The 23,233-nt window shown below is 44.1% G+C and overlaps 1 protein-coding gene and 1 pseudogene across 2 annotated transcripts; both read left to right on the forward strand.

Annotated features, from left to right (window-relative positions):
• Window positions 1-1,067: 1,067 nt before the first annotated feature.
• On the forward strand, window positions 1,068-22,658 carry LOC308531119 (cadherin-1-like; the record flags this gene model as incomplete). Its single annotated transcript, XM_081107989.1, has 12 exons — window positions 1,068-1,130; window positions 1,872-2,016; window positions 3,374-3,549; window positions 3,815-3,943; window positions 5,267-5,446; window positions 6,499-6,743; window positions 13,406-13,551; window positions 17,064-17,288; window positions 17,597-17,827; window positions 20,524-20,654; window positions 21,536-21,679; window positions 22,449-22,658. Exons 2-12 carry the CDS (start codon window positions 1,920-1,922, stop codon window positions 22,656-22,658), a joined length of 1,914 nt encoding a protein of 637 aa, XP_080964115.1. The 5' UTR covers window positions 1,068-1,130; window positions 1,872-1,919.
• LOC308531342 (nucleoside diphosphate kinase B-like) lies at window positions 9,108-9,604 on the forward strand (annotated as a pseudogene). Its single transcript has one exon. The product of its transcript is annotated as a nucleoside diphosphate kinase B-like (transcript).
• Window positions 22,659-23,233: the final 575 nt, after the last annotated feature.

Raw genomic sequence — 23,233 nt, forward strand, 5'->3', positions numbered from 1 at the left:
TACTGATTTTGGCTGACAACTCTATTTGGGGACCTATAACCTTAGCAAAAATATAACGGAAAAGAAATTAAAACCCCAGGATATCCAGTTGTTGAAAAAGCTCTGATACAAAAATCATTGGAGTATACTGTTCTATTAAAAATGACAGGTGTGCTTTGTAAAGTATATGATTATCTAATTACTATGCTGTACACCTGAAATTAATATATATATTAATTAGACTGCACGACCTTCCTGATGAAGCCGGGGCTGTGAGGGAAGCTCATGTCCCAGATGCCAGCGGGAACCCGGTGCCGGCAGCCAGGGGAAGGAAGGCCTACTCTTGCACGAATTTCGTGCATTGGGCCTCTAGTACAAAATAATATTGACTGTAAGCTGTAATGGAAAAATAAAATTTAAAAAACATGACAAGTGTGACATTGTAGGCTTAAAATACTTACAAAATAACATGAAACCCACATATCTATCATCGTGCATGTATAATGATTACTTGAACTCTGGAAACTAAGGAAGATCAAAAGAGAACACTTTCTTTATTATGGCAAAGGGGTTCATTGTATTTTGTTTTGGCTGTTAATTTTGTTATTAACTTAAAATCACTTGTTGCCCCCACAAGGATGGAGATGTTGACTGGATAGTTTGGACTGTTTGGTCGGCATTATTTCTCATGAATTATCTCATTATGTTCTTCATCTCTTTTCCTTTTAGGATTTTCTCCCTAAAGCCCGGACGGAAGTGCTCACATTTCCTGACTCCCACCATGGTCTCAGAAGACAGAAGAGAGACTGGGTTATCCCTCCCATCAGCTGCCCAGAAAATGAGAAAGGCCCATTTCCTAAGAAACTGGTCCAGGTAGAGAAGGGTGTTCTCTATTTCTTTGGGAGGAATTTGGCAGAGAAGCACCAAGGAGAGGAAGGAAAAAGACCAAATGTAAGGACCCTCCCTTGCTAATTCTGTGTCTGTTTTGTCTCCAGATCAAGTCTAACAGAGACAAAGAGACACAGGTTTTCTACAGCATCACTGGCCAAGGAGCTGACGCACCCCCCGTCGGTGTGTTTATTATTGAAAGGGAGACAGGATGGCTCAAGGTGACGCAGCCTCTGGATAGAGAAGCAATTGCCAAGTACATAGTGAGTATCTCTTAGAAGCTTATTAATGATGGGGTCCCATCCTTCCCAAATTGTTTGGTCAACTGATTAGGATCCCTAGATTCGTGACTCTGGATGTATGAGGGGCTTAATTTGCCACTTTGAGACCTATTGATAAAGAGAAATGACAGGAGAACCTGGATATGGGGTTGCTAAATTATTTTTGTTGTTAGGAATAAAGCGGGGAGAGTCCTTATGCGTCATGCATAACTTTGGACCCAAGATATCAGCCTATTGGAGCTAAAAGTAGAGGCCAGTGATGATGTTGGAGAGCAAAAACCATTTCTGGGCCCAGGAGCAGAGTGAGCTGAGGGCAACTGGGAAGTAATGTATTGATGCCAAATGCAGAAAAATCAGGAGGACACACTAGCCTGGAGTGGCCAGGGCTAATTTTACCCTGCTTGGAAGAAGTCAGAGTGTTAGGCTTCCCCCTTTATCTGCTGGGCCTGGCTCCCCAACCCTCATTAAGGAGTGGGGACTCTGACCTGGTGGGTGTGTTCTCCGGCCCTCAGGTCTTCACATGTCATGCTCTCAGCCAGTGTGCTGACCTCATTGGAGCAGTAGCACGTGTGTGAGAAAAGGGCTCTGCCGCAGGTGTCCATGCACTCGGGTCTCAGAGCGTGGGAAGGAGGGGACACCACGTGGAGCCCACTCGGTGGTCGGGGCACTTTTCCCACTTCTTTTCTCCTCGGGGCTGAAGTAACCCTCCCTTGGCTCTTGCAGCTCTTCTCTCACGCGGTGTCTTCCAACGGGAATGCAATTGAGGATCCGATGGAGATTGTGATCACAGTGACAGATCAGAATGACAACAGGCCTGAGTTCACCCAGGCGGTCTTTGAGGGTTCTGTCTTGGAAGGTGCTCTCCCAGGTAAGGAGGAGCCAGATATCCAGGAAGATGCTTAGGTTCTCTGGACCCCAGTGTGTTGGGGCTGGCGCTTGGGGTCAGGCCCTTCTTGTGGACATAACTTCTTTGAAAGCCACTGTGTGTGTGTGTGTGTGTGTGTGTGTAGCACTCTACCTTTAAAAATGTGTATAAAATCAGAGGGATTTAAACACAACCTTCCTTCACTAAACAGTAATATGAACCTTTCATATAATTTTCCTGATCACATTTTTTTCTCCTTCCCTAGAGGTAGACACTGCCCTGTTCTTTGTGGTAATTATTCCTTTGTTTGCTTGTTTTTAATTTGTCTTCTACCATGTGTGTATTTGCTTCTAGGTAAAATCTTGTTAGTTTTGCCTACTTTTCTACATGGTGATAAACTGTTTTCCTAGGTGGTCAAACTAATTTGCACTTCCATCAGCAATGTATATCCTGGAATTATTAGACTTTTTAGCTTTAGTCAATGTGTAATGATTTCTCAGTACAATTTAAAATTGCATTTCTCTGATTATTAACAGGCTAAGCATCTTATGTTTGTTGGCCATTTGAGTTTCTTTTTTTTAATGTTTTTATTGAATTTTTTTTAGAGAGAGGAAAAAGGAGAGGGATTGAGAGATAAAAACATTGATGAGAGAGAAACATCATCGATTAGCTGCCTCCTGCACACCCCACACTGGGGACCAAGCCCCAACCCTAGGCATGTGCCGGGACCAGGAATTGAACCGGCAACTTCTTGGTTCTTGGGTCTACGCTCAACCACTGAGCCATACCAGACAGGCTTGAGTTTCTCCTTGACGACTTGTCTATTCAAGTTATTTGCCCTTTTATTCCCTTGGGCTATATACCTTTTTCCTATAAACTTTTAGAGCTATTTAGATGTCCTACAAGTAGTCCTATTAGTAACATGTGTTATAAATATTTTCTCCCACCTTGAAGGCAATAATCTCAAAGGATCCATTCTCTCAGTTGAAGCTGTGGCCTAGAAGCCAGTTGCTGAAATCTTGGGATTTTTCCTATTTTTCAGGCTATTCACTCAGTATAAGAGATGTGGCAAAATGTTTTAGTTTAACCCCCACCCTATTTCCCATCTCCTCCTCACATCCAACTCCACCCAAAATATTTGCTGGGAAAACTGAGTTCTTGGAACACCGCTCATTTGGGGGAAGGCTTTCTTCCTCTGGTAGCACCTTGGTAAGAAATTTGGAAATTAGCAATCAGAAGCCCTGTGTCACAGTGTTTCCCGGGGCCCCGCCTTCATCGCTCTGTACAGAGTTGAGTTGAGCAGTACTGCCCAGAGCCTGGAGTGCAGCTTGACTGTCTCCCTCTCCTTCGATGCTTCCAGGAACCTCCGTGATGCAGGTCTCAGCCACGGACGCGGATGATGAAGTGAACACCTACAACGCTGCCATCGCTTACAAGATCATCAGCCAAGAGCCTAATCAGCCTCATGAGCAAATGTTCACCATCAACAAGGACACAGGAGTCATCAGCGTGCTCACGACCGGGCTGGACCGTGAGGTTAGTGGGGGAAGAGATCCAGAGGGTGTTGTGGGCAAATGCACATTCGCTAAATCCATGGACAACTTAAAACTCCGCTGAGGCCAGTTACCACTTATATGGTCATGGTCTGAGCTTTGCATCCAAACTTGTGTGCAGAAGTTTTGTGCCTAGGGGACAGGCTGCGAGGTCCGCATTTAAGCAGATGATAAAATATCTGTGTCTATGCTATGGGCTGGGCTGATGTGGCTGTGGTTCCTAACTTGGGTGTGTTTGATCTCTGCAGAAGTTTCCCAACTACTCTCTGGTGATTGAAGCTGCTGACCTTCAAGGTGACGGCTTAAGCACAACTGCGAAAGCTGTGATCACGGTCCTTGACATCAACGACAACCCTCCGGAATTTGACCCAACCACGGTAATTCTGCAACTCCTTGGTGGTTTCCAAAGGAAGGTCCTTGGTCGCTTTGCAACTGCTCCTGAGTGAAGCCTTTGAAAACTTTGCCCACTAGTGAACTTTAAGAAACAAACAGATTGGGGTGGCTTTTGTCTTAACTGGTGCCTATTAGCAGAATTTTGTGAAGTGACAAAAAGCATCTATTGAATCCATGTCCTTGTGTTGTGCATCTTGATAGCAAATCTTACCAGGTTTTAGTTATTCACTGAACATTTTCTGAATTTATACGAGGCACTATGTTAGACCCTGGAAATATTATCACCAACACAGCAGACCGAGATGCCATTCTCATGAAGTTGATAGTCTATCTAGGGAGATGTTACACAACTTAAAGGGATGATTGTGTGCAATTATATTAAATGCGGTGCAGGAGAAGGGATTAAGCCCCACAAAAGAACCTTAAATCTTATTGTATTAATTTGAAATCAGCTCAATGGTTAGTAACAGAGACTGGACTCTTGGGGTTTAAACAAATCGGGTTGACTTTTTCTTTTGTGTCACTTAAAATCCAGAGGTAGATAGTCCATTCTGTCAATAGAGACAAAGCCTGCTTTGTCTTGGGGCATGACTTCCATCCTCAGTGTCACCTTGTGGCCCAGGAGGGAGGCAAGGGCAGGGAGTGCAAAAGGCATTGCTGCTAAGTTAAGTCCTCTTATTTCTGGGAAGATCCATCCCACAAAGTTCATTTACATCTCATTAACAACTGCTGTCTGCAAAGGAAGACTCAAAATAGAGTATTTTATTTGGGAACATTGCTGCCTCCAACATTACCATCAGTGACGAAGGGGAGAGTGGATATTCAGTAGGCAATTAGCAGTGTCTGCCACCCTCACCTAGACATTGTGCCAGGGAGTAACATTTATACTAAGACCCGAAAGGAGGTTGGCAAGTGTGGGACAGGGGAGGATGGAAGTGTTGCAGGCAGAAGGATCAGCATAGGCAAAATGCCCTGAATCAAGAGGGAGCTTGATGCATAGCAAGAACTGCAAAACAGTGCAGCGAGCCAAATGAGGTGGGTCCTGCAGGACCTTGTAGACTAAGTTTAGAGTTTTAGAATTCTTAACTCAACAACTGAGCCAGAGTCTGCTGAGGGGCCCGGATAGCCATGGCCTTGGAAAGCTGCTTTAGGTACTCCCAAGTGCTAGCCGATCCACCGACAGGAAAGAAGGGCCCTTCTGGTTGAGTGGCCACTTCCTCTGAGCATCCCCTCAGCCCCCTGAGACCTGGTTTGACTATCGTGTCTCAGGATGTCATATGTGACCCCTCTTCTCCCTTGCTCTGCAGTACCAGGGGCAGGTTCCTGAGAACGAGGCTGATGTCGTCATCACTACGCTCAAAGTGACGGATGCCGACCTCCCCAGAACCCCGGCGTGGGACGCTGTGTACACTGTAATAAATGACGACGGCCAGTTTGTTGTCACCACAGACCCAGTAACCAACGATGGCATTTTGAAAACGGCTAAGGTTTGTATGGTGCTTGGCAAGATGCAGAAACTGACAGCCCAGCCAGCTGCCCACTCCCTTGTCCCTGGTGCCTTCTCAGGAAATTAACATGGTGTTCTCGGGGTAGAGGCGGCTGGTTTTCCCAGTTTCTGTGGACCGTTTGGGGTTTGCAGTGACTCTTCAGGCTCCTGTGAGAAGTCAGGAAGCTCCTACCCAGCATCCTAAAATTGAAGAGGAAGTACCATGTGTTTTACTAGGCTCTTTCCTTGAAGCATTTGCCTACGATCCATTTTGCAAATGAGAGCAAAAATGGTTTATTGGTCTCTGCTATTTTCCTGAATTATTTCAGAAGTGGGTCAGATATGACTGTGATTGAACGATGTCTTGGAAACTTGAAAATAAGAAGTTGAGTGATTTTAAAAAAAAATTGATTTTAGAAAGAGAGGAAGGGAAAGGAGAGAGAGAGAGAGAGAGAGAGAGAGAGAGAGAGAGAGAGAGAGAGAGAGAGAAACATTGATGAGAAAGAAAAATTGACTGGCTGCCTCCCACATGTCCCTCTCTGGGATCCAGCTCCCAACCTGGGCATGTGCCCTGACCGGGAATTGAACAGGCAGTCTCTTGGTGCATGGGTTGACGCTTAACCACTGAGCCATGCTGGCCAGGCATGAGTGATTTTTAAAATTATTAAAAAATAATAATTATTATTAAATAATAATTATTATTAAATGTGAGGTAAGCCAGTTTTCCTGCTTTCTTAGGTATGGAAACATACCTAAGGCCTAGAGGTTCAGTTTCCCAGTCACACAGGATCTTCTGTCCACCTGCTATTACATGGACAGCATGTCAGACAGGATATGAGCATTCTCCCTGCTCTTGAGTTACATGCTAGTGTTTGTTAACTGAAGCTTGCTGTTGGAGATTTCATGAGTTCATCTTTCTTCTTCTTCTGGGGGTGGTCTCAATTCAAATGCAGCCAGAGTTGAGGATCACTGGTACATTGCTAACAAAAAGCAATAGTTAAGTGTTGTTGTTTTTTTTTCTACTAATAAAACATTTTTAAAACTTTTTTTTAGGGCTTAGATTTTGAGGCCAAGCAGCAGTACATTCTCTACGTGACAGTGACGAATGCGGCCCCCTTTGACGTCGCTCTGTCTACTTCCACAGCCACGGTCACTGTGGATGTGATGGATGTGAACGAAGCCCCCATCTTCATGCCTCCCCAAAAGAGAGTGGAGGTGCCCGAAGACTTTCCAGTGGGACAGGAAATCACATCGTACACTGCCCAGGATCCGGACACGTTCATGGACCAGAAGATAACGTAAGTGTGGATTTTGCAACTGACTTGGAGCAACTGAGTGCATGTATATAAAATACTTAATTTATAACATTTTATCATCATTGGTCTGTGCAAGACCCTTCTCTTAATTGTTATTTTTTAAAATTTCCTTTTTATTTCCATTCCCCACACCTTTTCCCCTTCCCTCTATAGCTAGCCATTCTAGGATTACCATGCTTCCTCTCTTTGAGTTCATGTAGTATAGTAGGAATGTGGTTTTAATTTACATATATGGTATCTGTACTAATAAAAGGGTAATAAGCTAATCAGACTGGATAGACCGGACGTCTTCCGGATGTCCTTCCGGACAAAGCCACAGTGGCGGGGCCAAGGCAGAGGCAGTTAGGGGCGATCAGGCAGGCAGGCAGGTGAGCGGTTAGGAGCCAGCGGTCCTGGATTGCGAGAGGGATGTCAGACATCCCCCAAGGGGTCCCGGATTGGAGAGGGTGCAGGCCAGACTGAGGCCCCTGTGCACAAATTTTGTGCACCAGGCCTCTAGTTGTCTATAAGAAGTTTATTGTTATTTTTAAACTTGAAGGCACCTCTATGGTGTAAATTACAGCCACAGATACTGAAAATACGCACAAACCAACAGCAACAGTGTTCTAAACTTTTGAGAGCTGGGTTTGACTAGGAAAAACTATTAAAGCACAAACCCAAATATGACACACATGTGTCTTGTTAGTAAGTGTGGTTTCCAGGGGTAATGGAGGCCTTTCCTCTGTTGTACTCACTTCCTCTTCTCAGAGAGCTAGATTTCTACTTGTTAATACCTACTTTAGAGGAATCTGTCAGAACCTCTGTACTATTTATAAAAATGTTATGCAAGCCCAGCCAGCGTGGTTCAGTGGTTGAGCGTCAGCCTATGAACCAGGAGGTCACAGTTCAATTCCCGGTCAGGGCACATGCCTAGGTTGCAGGCTAAATTCCTAGTGTGGGACATGCAGGAGGCAGCCAATCAATGATTCTCTCTCATCATTGATGTTTCTACCTCTCTCTTCCTCTCTGAAATCAATAAAAATATATTTGAAAAATTAAAAAAATACATTAAAAATCCAGAGGAGAGTCAAGTTTGTTTGGTAATTGAGTGTGTTATTGTTGTGGACGGTATTTGTGTTTTAGCCTCCGGGCATGTGACTTATGAAACTTAAAAGAAGCAGATGGAAAGAGTTTAAGTGTGACGTCAACTTCTGAGGTTTTCCGGAAGTGTTACTTGTATCCTGAATGAGAGGGCTTGTAAATACCTTTAAACCACGTGCGCACTGCACGGGATGAGCTGTGTGGAGGGTCCGGTCAGTGATCTTAGAGGCTGCGAGCATCATTAGCTCAAGGACGATGGGGAATTTTAAAATGAAGGTACCAGGCCGATAGCACGCACATCTTTGATTAATTTTAACATTTACTAAAAAAGCAATGACAACTCGCCTTGATGTGCCACTTGGTGGGATACGACAGCACGTGCCCAGCGCCACTTAAGAAATCGTTTTTGGAGAAAACAAAATTGAAACAGAATCTAATCAAGTCTTAGGGTCCGATTTTGAAGAATTACAGAGAATGAAGAAACAAGTTAAATCCTAAGAGGAAGCAGTCGGCCAAGTACAGAATGTGGGAATTGTATGACAAATGACATATTCTTCAACAAATAAATGGCAAAAGGGTGAAGGTGACTGCTGTAGATGAAAGTGTTAAGAGACTAACCAACCAGCTGTAATGTGTAGACTGTGCTTGACTACGGGTTCAACAATCCAACTATCAGAAACACCCTTGAGGCAATTAGAGAAATGTGAACAAAGACTCAGCATTAGATGACATTAAGTAATTATTATTGTTTTTATTGTGGGTGTTAGTGGCATTGTGATTATGTATTTTAAAAAACCTTATTGCCCTAGCCAGTTTGGCTCAGTGGCTAGAGCCAAAAGACCAACACGTCCCGGGTTCATTTCTGGTCAAGGGCACATACCTCGGCTGCAGGCTCCTCCCCAGCCCATGCCCTGGTCAGGGCCCCTGCAGGAGGCAACCAATCGGTGTGTTTCTCTCACTGTCTTACCCTTTCTCTTCCAGTCTCCCTAAAAATCAATGGGGAAAAAAAATCCTCCAATGAGGATTAACAAAATAAATAAATAAATAAATAACCAACCTTTTCTATACAGGATACATGCTGAAGTGTTTGCAGAAGAAATCTTCTGATGTTTGAGGTTTGCTTTAAAAATACTATAATTTTGTACATGCAGTCAATGTGCTGCTCATAATCCAAGGATTCTTCTTCATGGTACAAAATATGAGGGCGGGATAAGATGTGTTTTTGGCAGCGCAGCGGTTGCTGCCTGCCTGCCCGCTTCTCCCTCCATGGCTAACAGGAAGCGCTCCTTCATCGCCATCCAGCCGGACGGCAGCGCAGCCTGGTGGGCAACATCAAGTGCTTCGAGCAGAAGAGATTCCGCTCGTGGCCATGAAGTTCCTTCAGGCCCCTGGGGAACTACTGAAGCAGCACAGCATTGAGCTGAAAGACTGCCCATTCTGCCCCGGGCTGGAACCCGGGGCCTCTGGCGGCCATGGTCTGGGCGGGGCTGAATGTGGTGAACACAGGGACAGTGATGCTTGGGGAGACCCACCCAGCAGATTCTAAGCCAGGCATCGTTCTCGGAGATGTCTGTGTCCAAATTGTCAGGAACATCATTCTCGGCAGTGATTCAGTAAGAAGTGCCGAGAGAGAAGTCAGCCTGTGGTGTAAGCCTGAAGGATTGGTTGACTACAAGTCTTGTGCTTTTGACTGGATCTATGAATTAGAGGTGGACAAAGCATCAGTCCTCTTTGGCTCCACTTGGATGTGTCCCTGGACATAGTTCTTCATTCCATTGACTGGGAAGCAATAGGGTCGACCTTTCTTTTCTGAAGCACATTTACCAATAAAGCCTTTGGAAAAGAGGGGCGTGGGGGAGACGTGTTTTAAAAATATATATTTATATTGATTTCAGAGAGGAAGGGAGAGGAAGAGAGAGATTAAAACATCAATGATGAAAGAGAATCATTGAGGAGGGTGAGGGGATAAGAGATCAACCAAAGGACTTGTATGCATGCATGAGCATAACCAATGGATACAGACGGGGTGGGGGTTGAGGGGGTCAGGGCATGTGCTGGGGGATGGGAGCGGCTGGGGAGAGGTCAATGGGGGGAAAAGGAGACTTATGTAATACTTGAAACAATAAAGAATTTAAATTTTTTTAAAAAGCAAGAGAATCATTTATTGGCTACTTCCTGCCACCCCTTACTGGGGATGGAGCCTGCAACCCAGGCATGTGCCCTGCCTGGGAACTGAACCATGACCTCCTGGTTCATAGTTTGAAGCTCAACCACTGAGCCATGCCAAAGCAATTTCTTCACTGATACAGCTCCTAGGGCACTTGAAACTAAAGAGAAAATGAACAAATGGGACTACATCAAAATATTAAGCTTCTGCACAGCAAAAGAAACCATCAACAAAACCACAAGAAAGCCCACTGCATGGGAAAACATATTTGCCAATGTCATATCTGATAAGGGCCTAATCTCCAAAATTTATAGGGAACTCATACAACTTAACAAAAGGAAGATAAACAGTCCAATCAAAAAATGGGCAAAGGATCTAAATAGACACCTTTCAAAAGAGGACATTCGGAAAGCCAAGAGACATATGAAAACATGCTCAAAGTCACTAATCATCCGAGAGATGCAAATCAAAACAACAACGAGGTACCATCTCACACCTGTCAGAATGGCTATCACAACAAATCACCAAACGACAAGTGTTGGAGAGGATGTGGAGAAAAAGGAACACTTGTGCACTGCTGGTGGGAATGCAGACTGGTGCAGCCACTATGGAAGACAGTATGGAGTTTCCTCAAAAAACTACAAATGGAACTCCCGTTTGACCCTGTGATCCCACTTCTAGGAATATATCCCAAGAAACCAGAAACACCAATCAGAAAGGATATGTGCACCCATATGTTCCTAGCAGCACAATTCACCATAGCTAAGATCTGGAAACAGCCTAAGTGCCCATCAGTAGATGAATGGTTAGAAAACTGTGGTACATCTACACGATGGAATACTATGCTGCTGTAAAAAAGAAGGAACTCTTACCATTTGCAACGGCATGGATGGAACTGGAGAGCATTATGCTAAGTGAAATAAGCCAGTCAATGAAGGAAAATACCACATGATCTCACTCATTCATGGATAATAAAGACCATTATAAACTTATGAACAAAAATAGATACAGAGGCAGAGCTGCCTCAAACAGACTGTCAAACTGCAGCGGGAAGGCCGGGGAGGGGAGGGGGGCAGAAGGGGGGGAGGTAGATCAACCAAAGGACTTATATGCATGCATATAAGCATAACCAATGGACATAAGACACTGGGGCGTAGGGGAAGCCAGGGGATTGTCAAGGGCGGGGGAAAAAGGAGACATATGTAATACCCATTGTAATACTTTAAGCAATAAAACAATTTAAAAAAAAAGCAAGAGAACCATTGATCGGCTACTTCCTGCACATCCCTCACTGAGGATGGAGCCTGCAACCCACCCAGGCATGTGCCCTGACTGGGAATTGAACCATGACCTCCTGGTTCATAGTTCGATGCTCAACCACTGAGCCATGCCAAAAAAGATGTGTTTTTAATCAAACTTCAAACGGATAGTAAAGAACTAAGATAACGTTGTAACGTTTTTGTTCCAGGGGTTTCCAGGCTGGGTTGATAATGTAGCTTGCAGTAGTGAAATGGGTAGTTCAAAGCCTCCCTTGGGTCCGGGACCAAGTCTGAATAGTCTGTGTAGCCGCCCTTTGGATAAAGACCACCCTGTGTGGCTCATTGCTTTGCACTTCTAAGGAGGTGGGGCTAAGCCCATAGGTATCCAAGGCTCTTACCTCCTTAGGTTTCTTTGCTTGCCTTTCTGAGTCTTTCCATGACCCCAGTGAGTAACTGAGCAGTATTGCCCTGTCTGTCATGTTTGTCACGCCTTTGTGTCTTCTGTGGGATTGGTTTTTGTACTCCTAATAAGGAGTTGCTTAACAGTGTTCTCTTGGCTTTTGGCCTTTGTTGTTGTTGTTGTTGTAGTAACACATTTTATTTGCATGTATATATTACATCCCTAGAAAAAGAATCCCAGATTTTTCCTTCTTCATGGTGCAGTGCCTGCTAGAGTTGTCAGTACAATGAAACAGAACTGATGGGATGGGAGCAGGATCTTCGTGTTGCTTATCAGATCTGGGGCTGATTACTCCGCACTTGTTTGACCTGCCCGTGAGGTTCACAGCAATTTCCCCAGCTCTGTGATCATCAATAATTTCAAATTTGCCAATGTAACTATGCTTCATCATCGCAGTTAGAAACCAGATGGTGACTTTGGAACGCGGCCTAATAAGAACCTCTCCTTTTGGCATTATTGATCCTCTTGAGAACATCAGCCAGGACATTCATGTGCACCATTATGGAGGCATGGAAAGATGATGGAAAGAACTCACTTGGCATTTTGAATAAAGCATTTTTTTTTGCTCTGCATCACCATAAGGAGTTTTAGCCTGTTTCACACCTCCCAGTAAATGCCACTATAGCCCGACCAGCTTGGCTCAGTGGTTGAGCATCAACCTATGAACCAGGAGATCACAGTTGGATTCCCGATCAGGGCACATGCCTGGGTTGTGGGCTCAGTCCCCAGTAGAGGGCATGCAGGAGACAACCAATCAATGATCCTCTCTCATCATTGATGGTTCTATTTCTCTCTCCCTCTCCTTTCCTTTCTGAAATCAATAAAAATATATATATTTTTTAAAATGCCACTATAGCGGCCCACCCCCAAGTCACCAAATCTCCAAATGCTAATGGTGGGGATGCTGAGTGGTGCCAAATTCTGAAAGGGTTTGCTTTGAAGAATACATAAGGATCATAGTACTCATTATTCAGGCAGGAATTATCCACAGTTGCTAAATCTATGGGAGGAAAGTTAGTTGAACAGGATATTCTCAGATGATCTCCCCTCAGAGTATAGGTTAACTGTGAAGAGGAAACATTTACCTTTACTGGGAAGAAGCCTGTTGGCCCCTCCTTTATCCAAGTGATCAAAGGGAACATCAATAAAAGGACATACAGACATCATGTACCTCCTAATGAGATGCACCAAGGAGACACCATCCACCCGTGTAGTGTGAGGACAGTTTGGGGGAAATTGACAGTTTGAATGTGTACCATATGTTTATTAATAGTATTTTATCAAAGGTTATATTTTCTGAAATTGAAAATCACATTGTTGGCTATATAAGAGAATGCCTTTGTTCCTTGGAGATGATTACTCATAAATATTTCAATGTGTTAAGGAACATCATGTCTGCAACATATTCTTGTGAGTTCAGCAAAACAAGACATTATGTAAATGTGTGTCAGCTTTTGTAGATAGCAAAATATTAACAACAGGTGAGTCTAGGTGAAGGGTACATGGATGCTTATCATGCTTTTCTGGCAACTTTTGCATAGGTATGATATTTTAAAAGAAAATATGGAAGTCAAAATTGTAGAGAAGTTGGAACTGATCAACAAAGAGGAACTTTAGAATTCATCAGCTACATGCGATTCACTGTTCCAATTCTAAGCCAGAGCTTGTGCCTTCTCAGGTATCGGATTTGGCGGGATACTGCCAACTGGCTGGAGATTAATCCGGACACCGGTGCCATTTCCACCCGGGCCGAGATGGACAGAGAGGACATTGATCACGTGAAGAACAGCACATACACGGCCCTCATTATAGCTACTGACAATGGTAAGGCCACCCTTCCTCTGGCTTTGCTGCCTCGCCTTGCTCACTTCTTTGCCCCCCAACCTTTTTTTGGAAGCATGAGTTCATTCTTTAACAAAACCATTCTCATTGTCAAAAATGCAAATAATTTCAGTCAAGCAGAAGTTCCTTTTCACCACTTCTCTATACCTGAACCCCACTCCTTCCCCACCGCAGCCAGGCTGTCTGGGTTTAAATCCTAGGATTAAAGCTCAGTGCCTGTGTGACCTTGAACTTATTACCTAACCTTTATGTCCCTCAGTTCCTTTATCTGACAAAATGATGATCTCCCATCAGAACTTAATGAGTTACTATATGTAAAAAGTGCCCAGAAGAGTGCCTGCCACATCGTACATGCTCCATGAGGACTGTCATTATTTTTATTATCATCATCCTCATTATTAGTTAAGTGTGGTTCCTTCCAGACTATTTCTGTGTGTGGTTTTTTAAAAATATTTTTATTGGCCAGCCAGTGTGGCTCAGTTGTTGAACGTCAACCTATGAACCAGGAGGTCACAGTTCGATTCCCAGTCAGGGCACATGACCAGGTTGCTGGCTTGATCCCCGGTGTTGGGTGTGAAGGAGGCAGCCACTCAATGATTCCCTCTCATCATTGAAAGTTGTTTTCAGTTCTTCACTATTCACATGAGTGATAAGTAAACATCCTTGTGCATGCCTCTATGTGCAACTACTTCCCTGAAGTAGATACTCAGAAGTAGAATTACTTTTTTAAAAATATTTTTTTTTATTGATTTTAGAGAGGAAGGGGGAGAGAGAGAGAGAGAGAGAAATATTAATGATGAGAGAGAATTATTGATCGGCAACCTCCCACACGCCCCTACTGGGGATCGAGCCCACAACCTGGTCATGTCCCCTTGACCAGAATTGAACCTGGGACCCTTCAGTCTGCAGGCCAATGCTCTATCCACTGAGCCTAACTGGCTAGGGCGCAGAATTACTTTTAAAGAGACCTGCTAGCTTCCTGTGATTAAATTCTCTTCCCCTTTCTCATTTCTCAACCTCCTGAGGTAGTAATTCCAGACTTGATAATCTGGAAAGCAGAGGGCAAGGCAAATACAGCCATGAAGGGGCTCTATTCGCAGAATGCTTTTTTGTTGTTATTAATGCTTGCCCGAGGATATTTTCCTATTGATTTTTAGGGAGAGGGGAAGAGAGAGGGAAAGACAGAAACATCGATGTGAGAGAAACACATCAATTGGTTGCCTCCTGCACAAGCCCCAACCAGGGCCCCGGCTGGGGAGGAGCCTGCAACTAAGGTACATGCCCTCAACTGGAATCGAACCCAGGACCCTTTGGTCCACAGTCTGATGCTGTAGCCATTGAGCAAAACTGGCTAGGGCACAGAATGCTTTTGCATAAAGGGAAAGCTAACCCATGGCTTCAGCTGCAGTCCCACACTGGCCAGTTGTCTCTGGCTGCATGGGAATTCCCTATCCCGGCCTGAGATGAGTTGAGGGAACGGTATCTAAACCAAGGGCCAACAAACTTTCTGTAAAGGCCAGGAAGTAAATATCTTAGGTTTTGTAGGCCATACGGTCTCTGCTGCCATTGTAGTCTAGAAGCACTGATAGACAGTCTATGAAGGGAGGAGCATAGCTGTTTTCCTAATTTGGCCAGAATGTGTTCATTCTAAATGATTCCTTAAAATGTTACTTTGTGCTTGACTCAGTAGCTCTCAGTGTAGGTCTACGAGAAGAATGAAGTTTCATCAGAAAATCTATCAGCTCGTTAAAAAAAGTTTTCTTTAAAAAAATGTGATACATGCTCATTGTTAAAACAAGAAAATTCACATGATAAAGTAGAAAAAAAAATCTACCCACCGATGAAAGAATAACACACATACTGGAATATACACATAATGGAATATTATTCAATCTTAAAAAGGAAGGAAATCCATCACATATTGCAACATGGATGGACAGTGAGGACGTTATGCTAATTGAAATAAGCCAGTCACACAAAGACAAATACTGTATAATTCCGCTAGCATGAGGATTAAAGTCAAGTTCATAGAAACAGAGAGTAGAGTGGTGGTTACTGGGAACTGGAGGGGGAACGGGGAATTGTTTCATGGATACAGAGTTTCAGTTTTGCAAGGTGAAAAAGTTCTGCTTCACAACAAGGTCACTGTTGGACTGTACACTTAAAAAGATGGTAAATTTTATGCTATGTGGCTATTGTTTTTTTAACCACTAAAAAAAAAAAAAAAAAATGGTCAAAAGAAAAATAATCACTACAGTCTTGCCACCCAGGTAAAACTATTTACAGGTTTGAGATATAGTCCCCTGGGTTTTATTCCCCACCCCCTATAATATACTAATACTGATGATGATGATGATGATTCCTTGAGTATCTAATTTTTTTTTTACTACCGTATGCTAGCCACTGTATCAGGATATAAAAGAAATGCAAACAGAAGTGTGTAAGGCCTGGCTGGTGTAGCTCAGGCATTGGTCCCATTGAACCAAAAGCTTGCCCGTTCAATTTTGGTGGGGGCACATGCCCAGGTTGTGAGCTCAGTCCCCAGTAGGGGGCGTGCAGGAGGTAGCTGATCGATGTTGCTCTCTCACATCCATGCTTCTCTCTTTCTCTACCTTTCTGTTCCTCCCTCTCTAAAACTCAATAAAAAATATTTTTTAAAAAAGAAGTGTGTATGAGCTTCCAAATCTATTTTGAAAATCTACTTGGAGCTATTTTACAAGGCTCAAACCCTTTGCTAATAACCTTAAAGCCATAGAAGTTTAGAAAAGGGAGAACTGGTGGGGGCAATGCAGACTTCTTAGAGTGGTGGAATTTAATGACTGAATAAAGATAGGTGAAGAGGAGGAAGGAGGGTGCTCTTGGTATGAGGAATCCTATAGAACAGTGATGGCGAACCTTTTGAGCTCTGCGTGTCAGCATTTTGAAAAACCCTAACTTAACTCTGGTGCCATGTCACATATAGGAATTTTTTGATATTTGCAACCATAGTAAAACAAAGATTTATATTTTTGATATTTACTTTATATATTTAAAAGCCATTTAACAAAGAAAAATCAACCAAAAAAATGAGTTCGCGTGTCACCTCTGACACGCATGTCATAGGTTCGCCATCACTGCTATAGAATAAAAGGCTAATATGCAAATTGACCCCCTCTACCAGGAGTTTGACTAGGAGTTTGACCAGAGGGCGGGGCCAGCCAGCCTACCACCTGTGGCCCCTTCCCCAGCCGGCCCAACCCGATGTGCCCCCACCAGTGCGTGGATTCGTGCACTGGGCCTCTAGTAACTTGAATAATTGTTATCAAAATGGGGAATTAGCATGTCGGAGACCTGCCCAACCAGGAGTGAGGATGCCCTGGGATTGGCAGAATAGGAGGCTCTGTGGGCAGGTGACCCCTGAAGAGCCAGGACAAGCTTTGGGTTCAGTCTATGGGAGGCAGTAGGGATTCATCAATGTTCCCGAGCTGTGGTATATCCTATGTATTTCTTCTTAGGTTCCCCACTGGCTACTGGAACGGGAACCCTTCTCCTGGTCCTCTCCGATGTGAATGACAATGCCCCTGTACCAGAACCTCGATCTTTGGAATTCTGCCAGAGGGATCCACAGCCTCATGTCATCAACATCTTTGATCCAGATCTTCCCCCCAACACATCGCCTTTCACAGCAGAACTAACTCATGGGGCAAGTGTCAACTGGACCATTGAGTACAATGACCCAGGTGGGAACTCGCCTCTCATTTTGGAAACTTTGCTCTGACTTTCGTGCTTTCCCCACCCCCACCCCCACCGAATTACCTTCTCAACTTGCAGATGTCACCCCTTTCATTCGATGCGTGTTTCCTTGTCCCCTCTACATTTGAGGCTGCCACCAAACGCCCCCTTTTCCTGCTGGTTGACTCTGGAACATACTGCTCAGTAATCTCCAATCGAAGCAGCTTTGGAACATCTTTAGTTCCTTATTAATCTTACTCGACAGTAAACTTTTTTCTCTCCTGAACCCATCATTTATTTTTGTTGCTTCCTCTAGAACATGAATCTCTCATTATGAAGCCAAAGAAAAACTTAGAGTTGGGTGACTACAAAATAAACCTCAGGCTTGAAGATAACCAGAACAAAGACCAGGTGACCACCTTAGAAGTGTATGTGTGTGACTGCGAAGGGGCCGTCAGCAGCTGTAAGAGGAACGCAGCCATTGTCGAAGGTGGATTGCAGCTTCCTGCCATCCTGGGGATTCTTGGAGGCATCCTTGCTTTGCTAAGTAAGTACAGCTGACTTCTAAAATGGGGGAAGTTTATCACTTGCTGAACATTTCCGAGGTCAGAGGTCCAGGACTGGAAGGCCACCTCTTGTATTAACACATTGCGGACGGATCACGAGAATTCTTGTGTTTTCTGTTCTAAGGCTTGTGGCCAATCACAAGAATTCTTTAAAAAGATACTAGCTTGTAAGCACATGTAATAAATAACTTCAAAGTGCAATGGGTATTTACTTTTAAAGCGTGCCCTAAACATTTATGTAAAACGTTTTTTGTACTCGTTCAGTGGAAACTTATCTGGCCGCTGGGTAAAGCTAGCAATAAAACTACTGGTCCTCAGTGTGTTAAGTCAACAGGGGCCCAGTCCTTCTGTTTTACTGTTCTTTCAATCCATCAGGGTAGTACTTCTCAAGCTCATGGGCAGACAAATGACCGGTACCTCTTTGTTTGTTTGTTTGTTGTTGTTTTTTACCTGTGTCTCTCCGTAACATGACAGTTTTGATCCAGTAGGTTTGGGGCGGGGCCTCAGATTCAGCATTTCTAACCAGCTCCCACGTGATGCTGGACATGGCGGGTCCTGAGACCAACTCAGGGCAGCAAGGCCTTGGGATGCTGTCCTCATCAGCATGGTCGGAGCCAGCCAGCTCACCTCCGCACATTCCATCCTAGAGGAGGGGTGATCGAGGAAGGGGAAGGGACACATCTGGAAACTGCACACATCACCTTCACTCACACCCCCTTGGCCCAAACACAGCCACACCTGGAAGTCCCCACTCTAACTGGGTGACCATGTGCTCGATTAAAACTTAGCAGAGGGCAGGGGTGGAGTGTGGAGTGAATAGCGAGTATCAGTGACTGAAAGAATGAAGGAGAAAAAGGACACTGGGAAAAATTTGGTGGTTTCTGCTGTAGTGTTTAAAACGGATACTATCTAACCCTAGCCCACCTAGGGTTGACACAGATGTTTTTACAGTTTCAAAAAAATCGATTTGGCCGAAACCGGTTTGGCTCAGTGGATAGAGCGTCGGCCTGCAGACTGAAAGGTCCCAGGTTCGATTCCGGTCAGGGGCATGTGCCTGGGTTGCGGGCACGTCCCCGGTGGGGGATGTGCAGGAGGCGGCTGGTCGATGTTTCTCTCTCATCGATGTTTCTGACTCTCTATCTCTCTCCTTTCCTCTCTGTAAAAAATCAATGAAATATATATAAAAAAAAAAAATCGATTTGTTGTCCCACTTAATTCTACATTCTTGTATGTGCTCAGTCCCCCTGGGTAGTACTTCTCAGGGTAGTACCAGTCCCTCAGGTAGTAGCATTCTTGTATTGTTGCTTCTTGTATGTGCACTGACCAAGGATCAAAGCTGCAACCTTGGCATACAGGACGATGCGCTACCCAGCTGAGCTACCCAGCCAGGGAGGAATCTGGTATTTCTTCCAGGGGATCTTCTTGTTCTAACAAGAACAAAGATAGCAGCCATCTTTCATTCTGTGAAACACTCTAATCAATTTTATGCCCATAATCAGCTAGTTTTCCAGCCATATATTCTCCATCTGAATTATTATGAGAACAACCCCATGTTTGTATCCAAATTTTCTGTATGCCTGGAACAGTGGGTGGACTGTCTTCCTCTTGCAAATAGTTTTGGGTATTTCGCCTTCGCACCTTTGGAGCAATGTGCTTTCTTGCAAAATGCCTATCTTGTGGCTTTGAATCCTGCTGTGACACAGTATCTTCTATGTCTGAGCTATCAGCTGTTAAGTGTGTATACATTTTTTGGAACACCCTATATATTTTTTTCATTTACAATAAACAGTTTTAAATTTTTATAACATTAAATGTTAATTGTATATCTTAGAATTATCCCAAGATCAGATGAAAACCCTGGAAATTAAACAGCTTTTAAAGCTTGCTTGCATGATTTTATCTTAAGAGAAGATAAGGTATATACCAGGTGATTTTTAATAGTCTATGCCCCACCCCTATAATTGATTAACAATAATATGCATGTGTCAAATCACATTGAGGCTGGCCTCACACTGCTCGCAAAATTTCAGTGGCATCAGTTCGCTCAGAACCAAAGTCCTTCCAATGGTCCACCTGTCCTGGCTACCCCTCTGATCTCCTCAACACTTCTTTCCCCCTCACTCATCCTGCTACAGCCACGCTGACCTCCCCTTCTTCTTCTTCTTTTTTTTTTTTTTAATATATTTTATTGATTTTTTACAGAGAGGAAGGGAGAGGGATAGAGAGTTAGAAACATCGATGAGAGAGAAACATCGACCAGCTGCCTCCTGCACACCCCCTACTGGGATGTGCCCGCAACCAAGGCACATGCCCTTGACCAGAATCGAACCTGGGACCTTTCAGTCTGCAGGCCAGTGCCCTATCCACTGAGCCAAACCGGTTTGGCTGACCTCCCCTTCCTGAATCACACCATGCAAGGCCTTTACTGGTACCATGTTCACTGCTTGGAACACTTTCCCTCAGACTTTGGAAAATAACCAATTGGTTTCAGATCCAGTTGTGAATTCAAGATCACACTTGAATGCACATACTGTCCGGTCTGCTGTCATGCGTATGTTACCTGCAGGGATGTGAGCATCGCCACGTGGGTTGTCTAACAGCCATCCGCCTGGTGTGCGAGGCAGCGTGCGCTGACAGCCGCCGCGTATGGCCTTCTTGACCTGTCTTCCCCTTACAGTCCTGATTCTGCTGCTGCTGCTGTTTGTCCGGAGGCGGCGGGTGGTCAAAGAGCCCTTACTGCCCCCAGAGGATGACACCCGGGACAACGTGTATTACTATGATGAAGAAGGAGGTGGGGAAGAGGACCAGGTGGGTTTGAAAAACTGTGGTAAAAATCTTAGTGGCAGTTTATTTGGAAGAAGCAGTGGTTAGAGGGCGGACATTGGAAATCGCTCTGTGTCATTTTGTCTATTATGTTTTTCTAAAGCCTTGCCCATGAACATAGACATTGTCACTAGCCATCGTCATCCACACAACATTGCTTACGTTTATTGAATGCGTACCGTTCTGCACTCAAGTTACTGAACAGAGGCACAGAGCAGTTAAGCAACTTGCCCAAAGTCACACAGCTAGGAAGCACTAGAACCAGGCAGTCTGACTCCAGAGCCTACTGTCCTCGTTGCTAGTCTCAGGAAATGAACTTCATTCAAGTTATCTTTGACAGGGAGCAGCTGATCTGGCTTCATATTTTTTTCCCCTTGAGTTATTTTAGCTATGCTAAACGGATTTTTTACTTTTTGTAGATATTAAATCTTTAGGTTTTCTTTATTTGTCCTGATTTGGAGGTGGTTTTAACTTGCCTTACCCTGGAGTTTTACCAGAGATATTTTACAAGTCTGCTGTTTTTAGAAAGGGAAGCATCAGACCCATTACAGAGTCCTGATAGGGTGGGAAGGGCGTGAATATTTGCTGAATAATAATCTAATAATCATACCCTGTGAGAAGTTAATAAGGTACAGCCATCTCCATCTCTACCTGCAAGCGTTTCTCATAATCCTTTTGTGCTATATTTCCTTCCAATGCTGTTTTGGAGACTCTTTGGTTGAAAACTACCATTTCAGCTTACACTGGCACATGCCTGTAAATCTGTAGTTGGCAGTGAAGGCATTATCCAGTCCCATAACCTATAAACCAAACAGAACCCCATTTCTGATTTACTCTTTGTTATACGTTTACCTTTTTCTCCAAAGGACTTTGACCTGAGCCAGTTGCACAGGGGCCTGGATGCTCGGCCGGAAGTGACTCGCAATGATGTGGCGCCAACCCTCCTGACTATGCCCCAGTATCGGCCCCGCCCTGCCAATCCTGATGAAATTGGAAACTTCATTGATGAAGTAAGTCAGCAAAGTCAAAAGCCAAGGCACAACTCACCTCTAAACTTAGAAAGGAGCCTTTGTGTCCAAAGTTGGAGAGTCTAGATTCTTTCCTTTGCCATATTGTCATCTTTCATGATCCCTGAGCCCTGTTTTTGTGTGTCTCATCTGAATTTCAGAAATATCATTTCGGATGGATCTTAGTGAACTGGGAAGTCCATAAGGCAACACCAAGAAGTACTTGAAATGACTGAATAGAATTAGAAATGAAATGAAAGAGATACAAAGTAGATCCTGTTTGGTTTCTGGGTGGCATCTGATGACCCAGGTCGATTGGTGCTTCTATCTTCCCTCCTTACCGTTTTCATTTTTAGGGGGAAAAATATTCTTCATATTTTCCCTTAACTTTGTTTTCATTAACAACATGTCATGTCTGTCTTCGGGGCAGTTTGTATAAATTTACCTTCTGGTGTTGATTGCTACTGGGGTTCTACAGGGTGATGGTTGCATTGTCATGCGGTCCACTTTGCTTGAGGCATCAAGAGAAGGCATCTTTTTTTTTTTTTTAATGTGCCTCAGGCATGAAACAGCTCTGGCCACCAAGACAGGCATCAAGCTAGGATGAACTAAGGACTGCATGTCTGCTCTGCCCCTGACTGATATAAGAGCAACACCACCAATCATGTGTCTCCTTGCCCATTGCCAGGGGGTAAGAGAAGGCATCTTGCCTAAGATGTCAGATGTGTGGCTCCTTTCATTGAAAGATCCTGTTTTCTTCCTTCTTCTTTAGAATTTGAAGGCGGCCGACAGCGACCCCACGGCTCCCCCTTACGACTCCCTGCTCGTGTTTGATTACGAAGGAAGTGGTTCCGAAGCTGCTAGTCTGAGCTCCCTGAACTCCTCAGAGTCAGACCGAGACCAGGACTATGACTACCTGAATGAATGGGGCAATCGCTTCAAGAAGCTGGCGGATATGTATGGAGGTGGCGTGGATGATTAGGGGACTCAAGGCAGATGAGGGGAGAGATGGGTCCCTATACTCGTGTGCTGGGAAATGTAGGAATAATTTTTCTGGAGTTCTTTCAGCTCCCCTTATGTGAGATGAATATCTGGGGAAGAGAGACTGATCAGTGATGCCGCTAGGGTAGTTATAATTTCCACTTTGTAGATCTAATCTGTGTGTTAGAAAGATTTTGACTTATTCCTTGAGTCCTTTCTTTCTCTCGTCACTCTTTACAAGCTTGCAACTTGCAGATTTTTTTTAAGGGCGTGTCTCATTTTTAAAAGGAAGGGGTGGGGTTGAATGCCCTATTGTTTTTATATACATAAAATTTAATTTTTAATTTTTTTTTTTATCCTATCACTGCACGGGTGTCCCATGTTCCAGTATCCACTCTCACTCCTCAATTCACGTTACCCCAGACAGGACTTCTGTGAGGCAGAAACTATTGGGCCCTTTTAGGGTAAGAGGCTGGGTCTTAGTCTGGCCATATTGTGACTGGGTATTGTATACTCTTAAGGTCTTAAACAGTTTTCTTTTTTCATCTCCTAAGTATGTAACTTGAAATGGACATC

Source organism: Myotis nattereri (genome assembly GCF_964212035.1).
Source record: "Myotis nattereri genome assembly, chromosome: 15".
Taxonomy (NCBI): domain Eukaryota; kingdom Metazoa; phylum Chordata; class Mammalia; order Chiroptera; family Vespertilionidae; genus Myotis; species Myotis nattereri.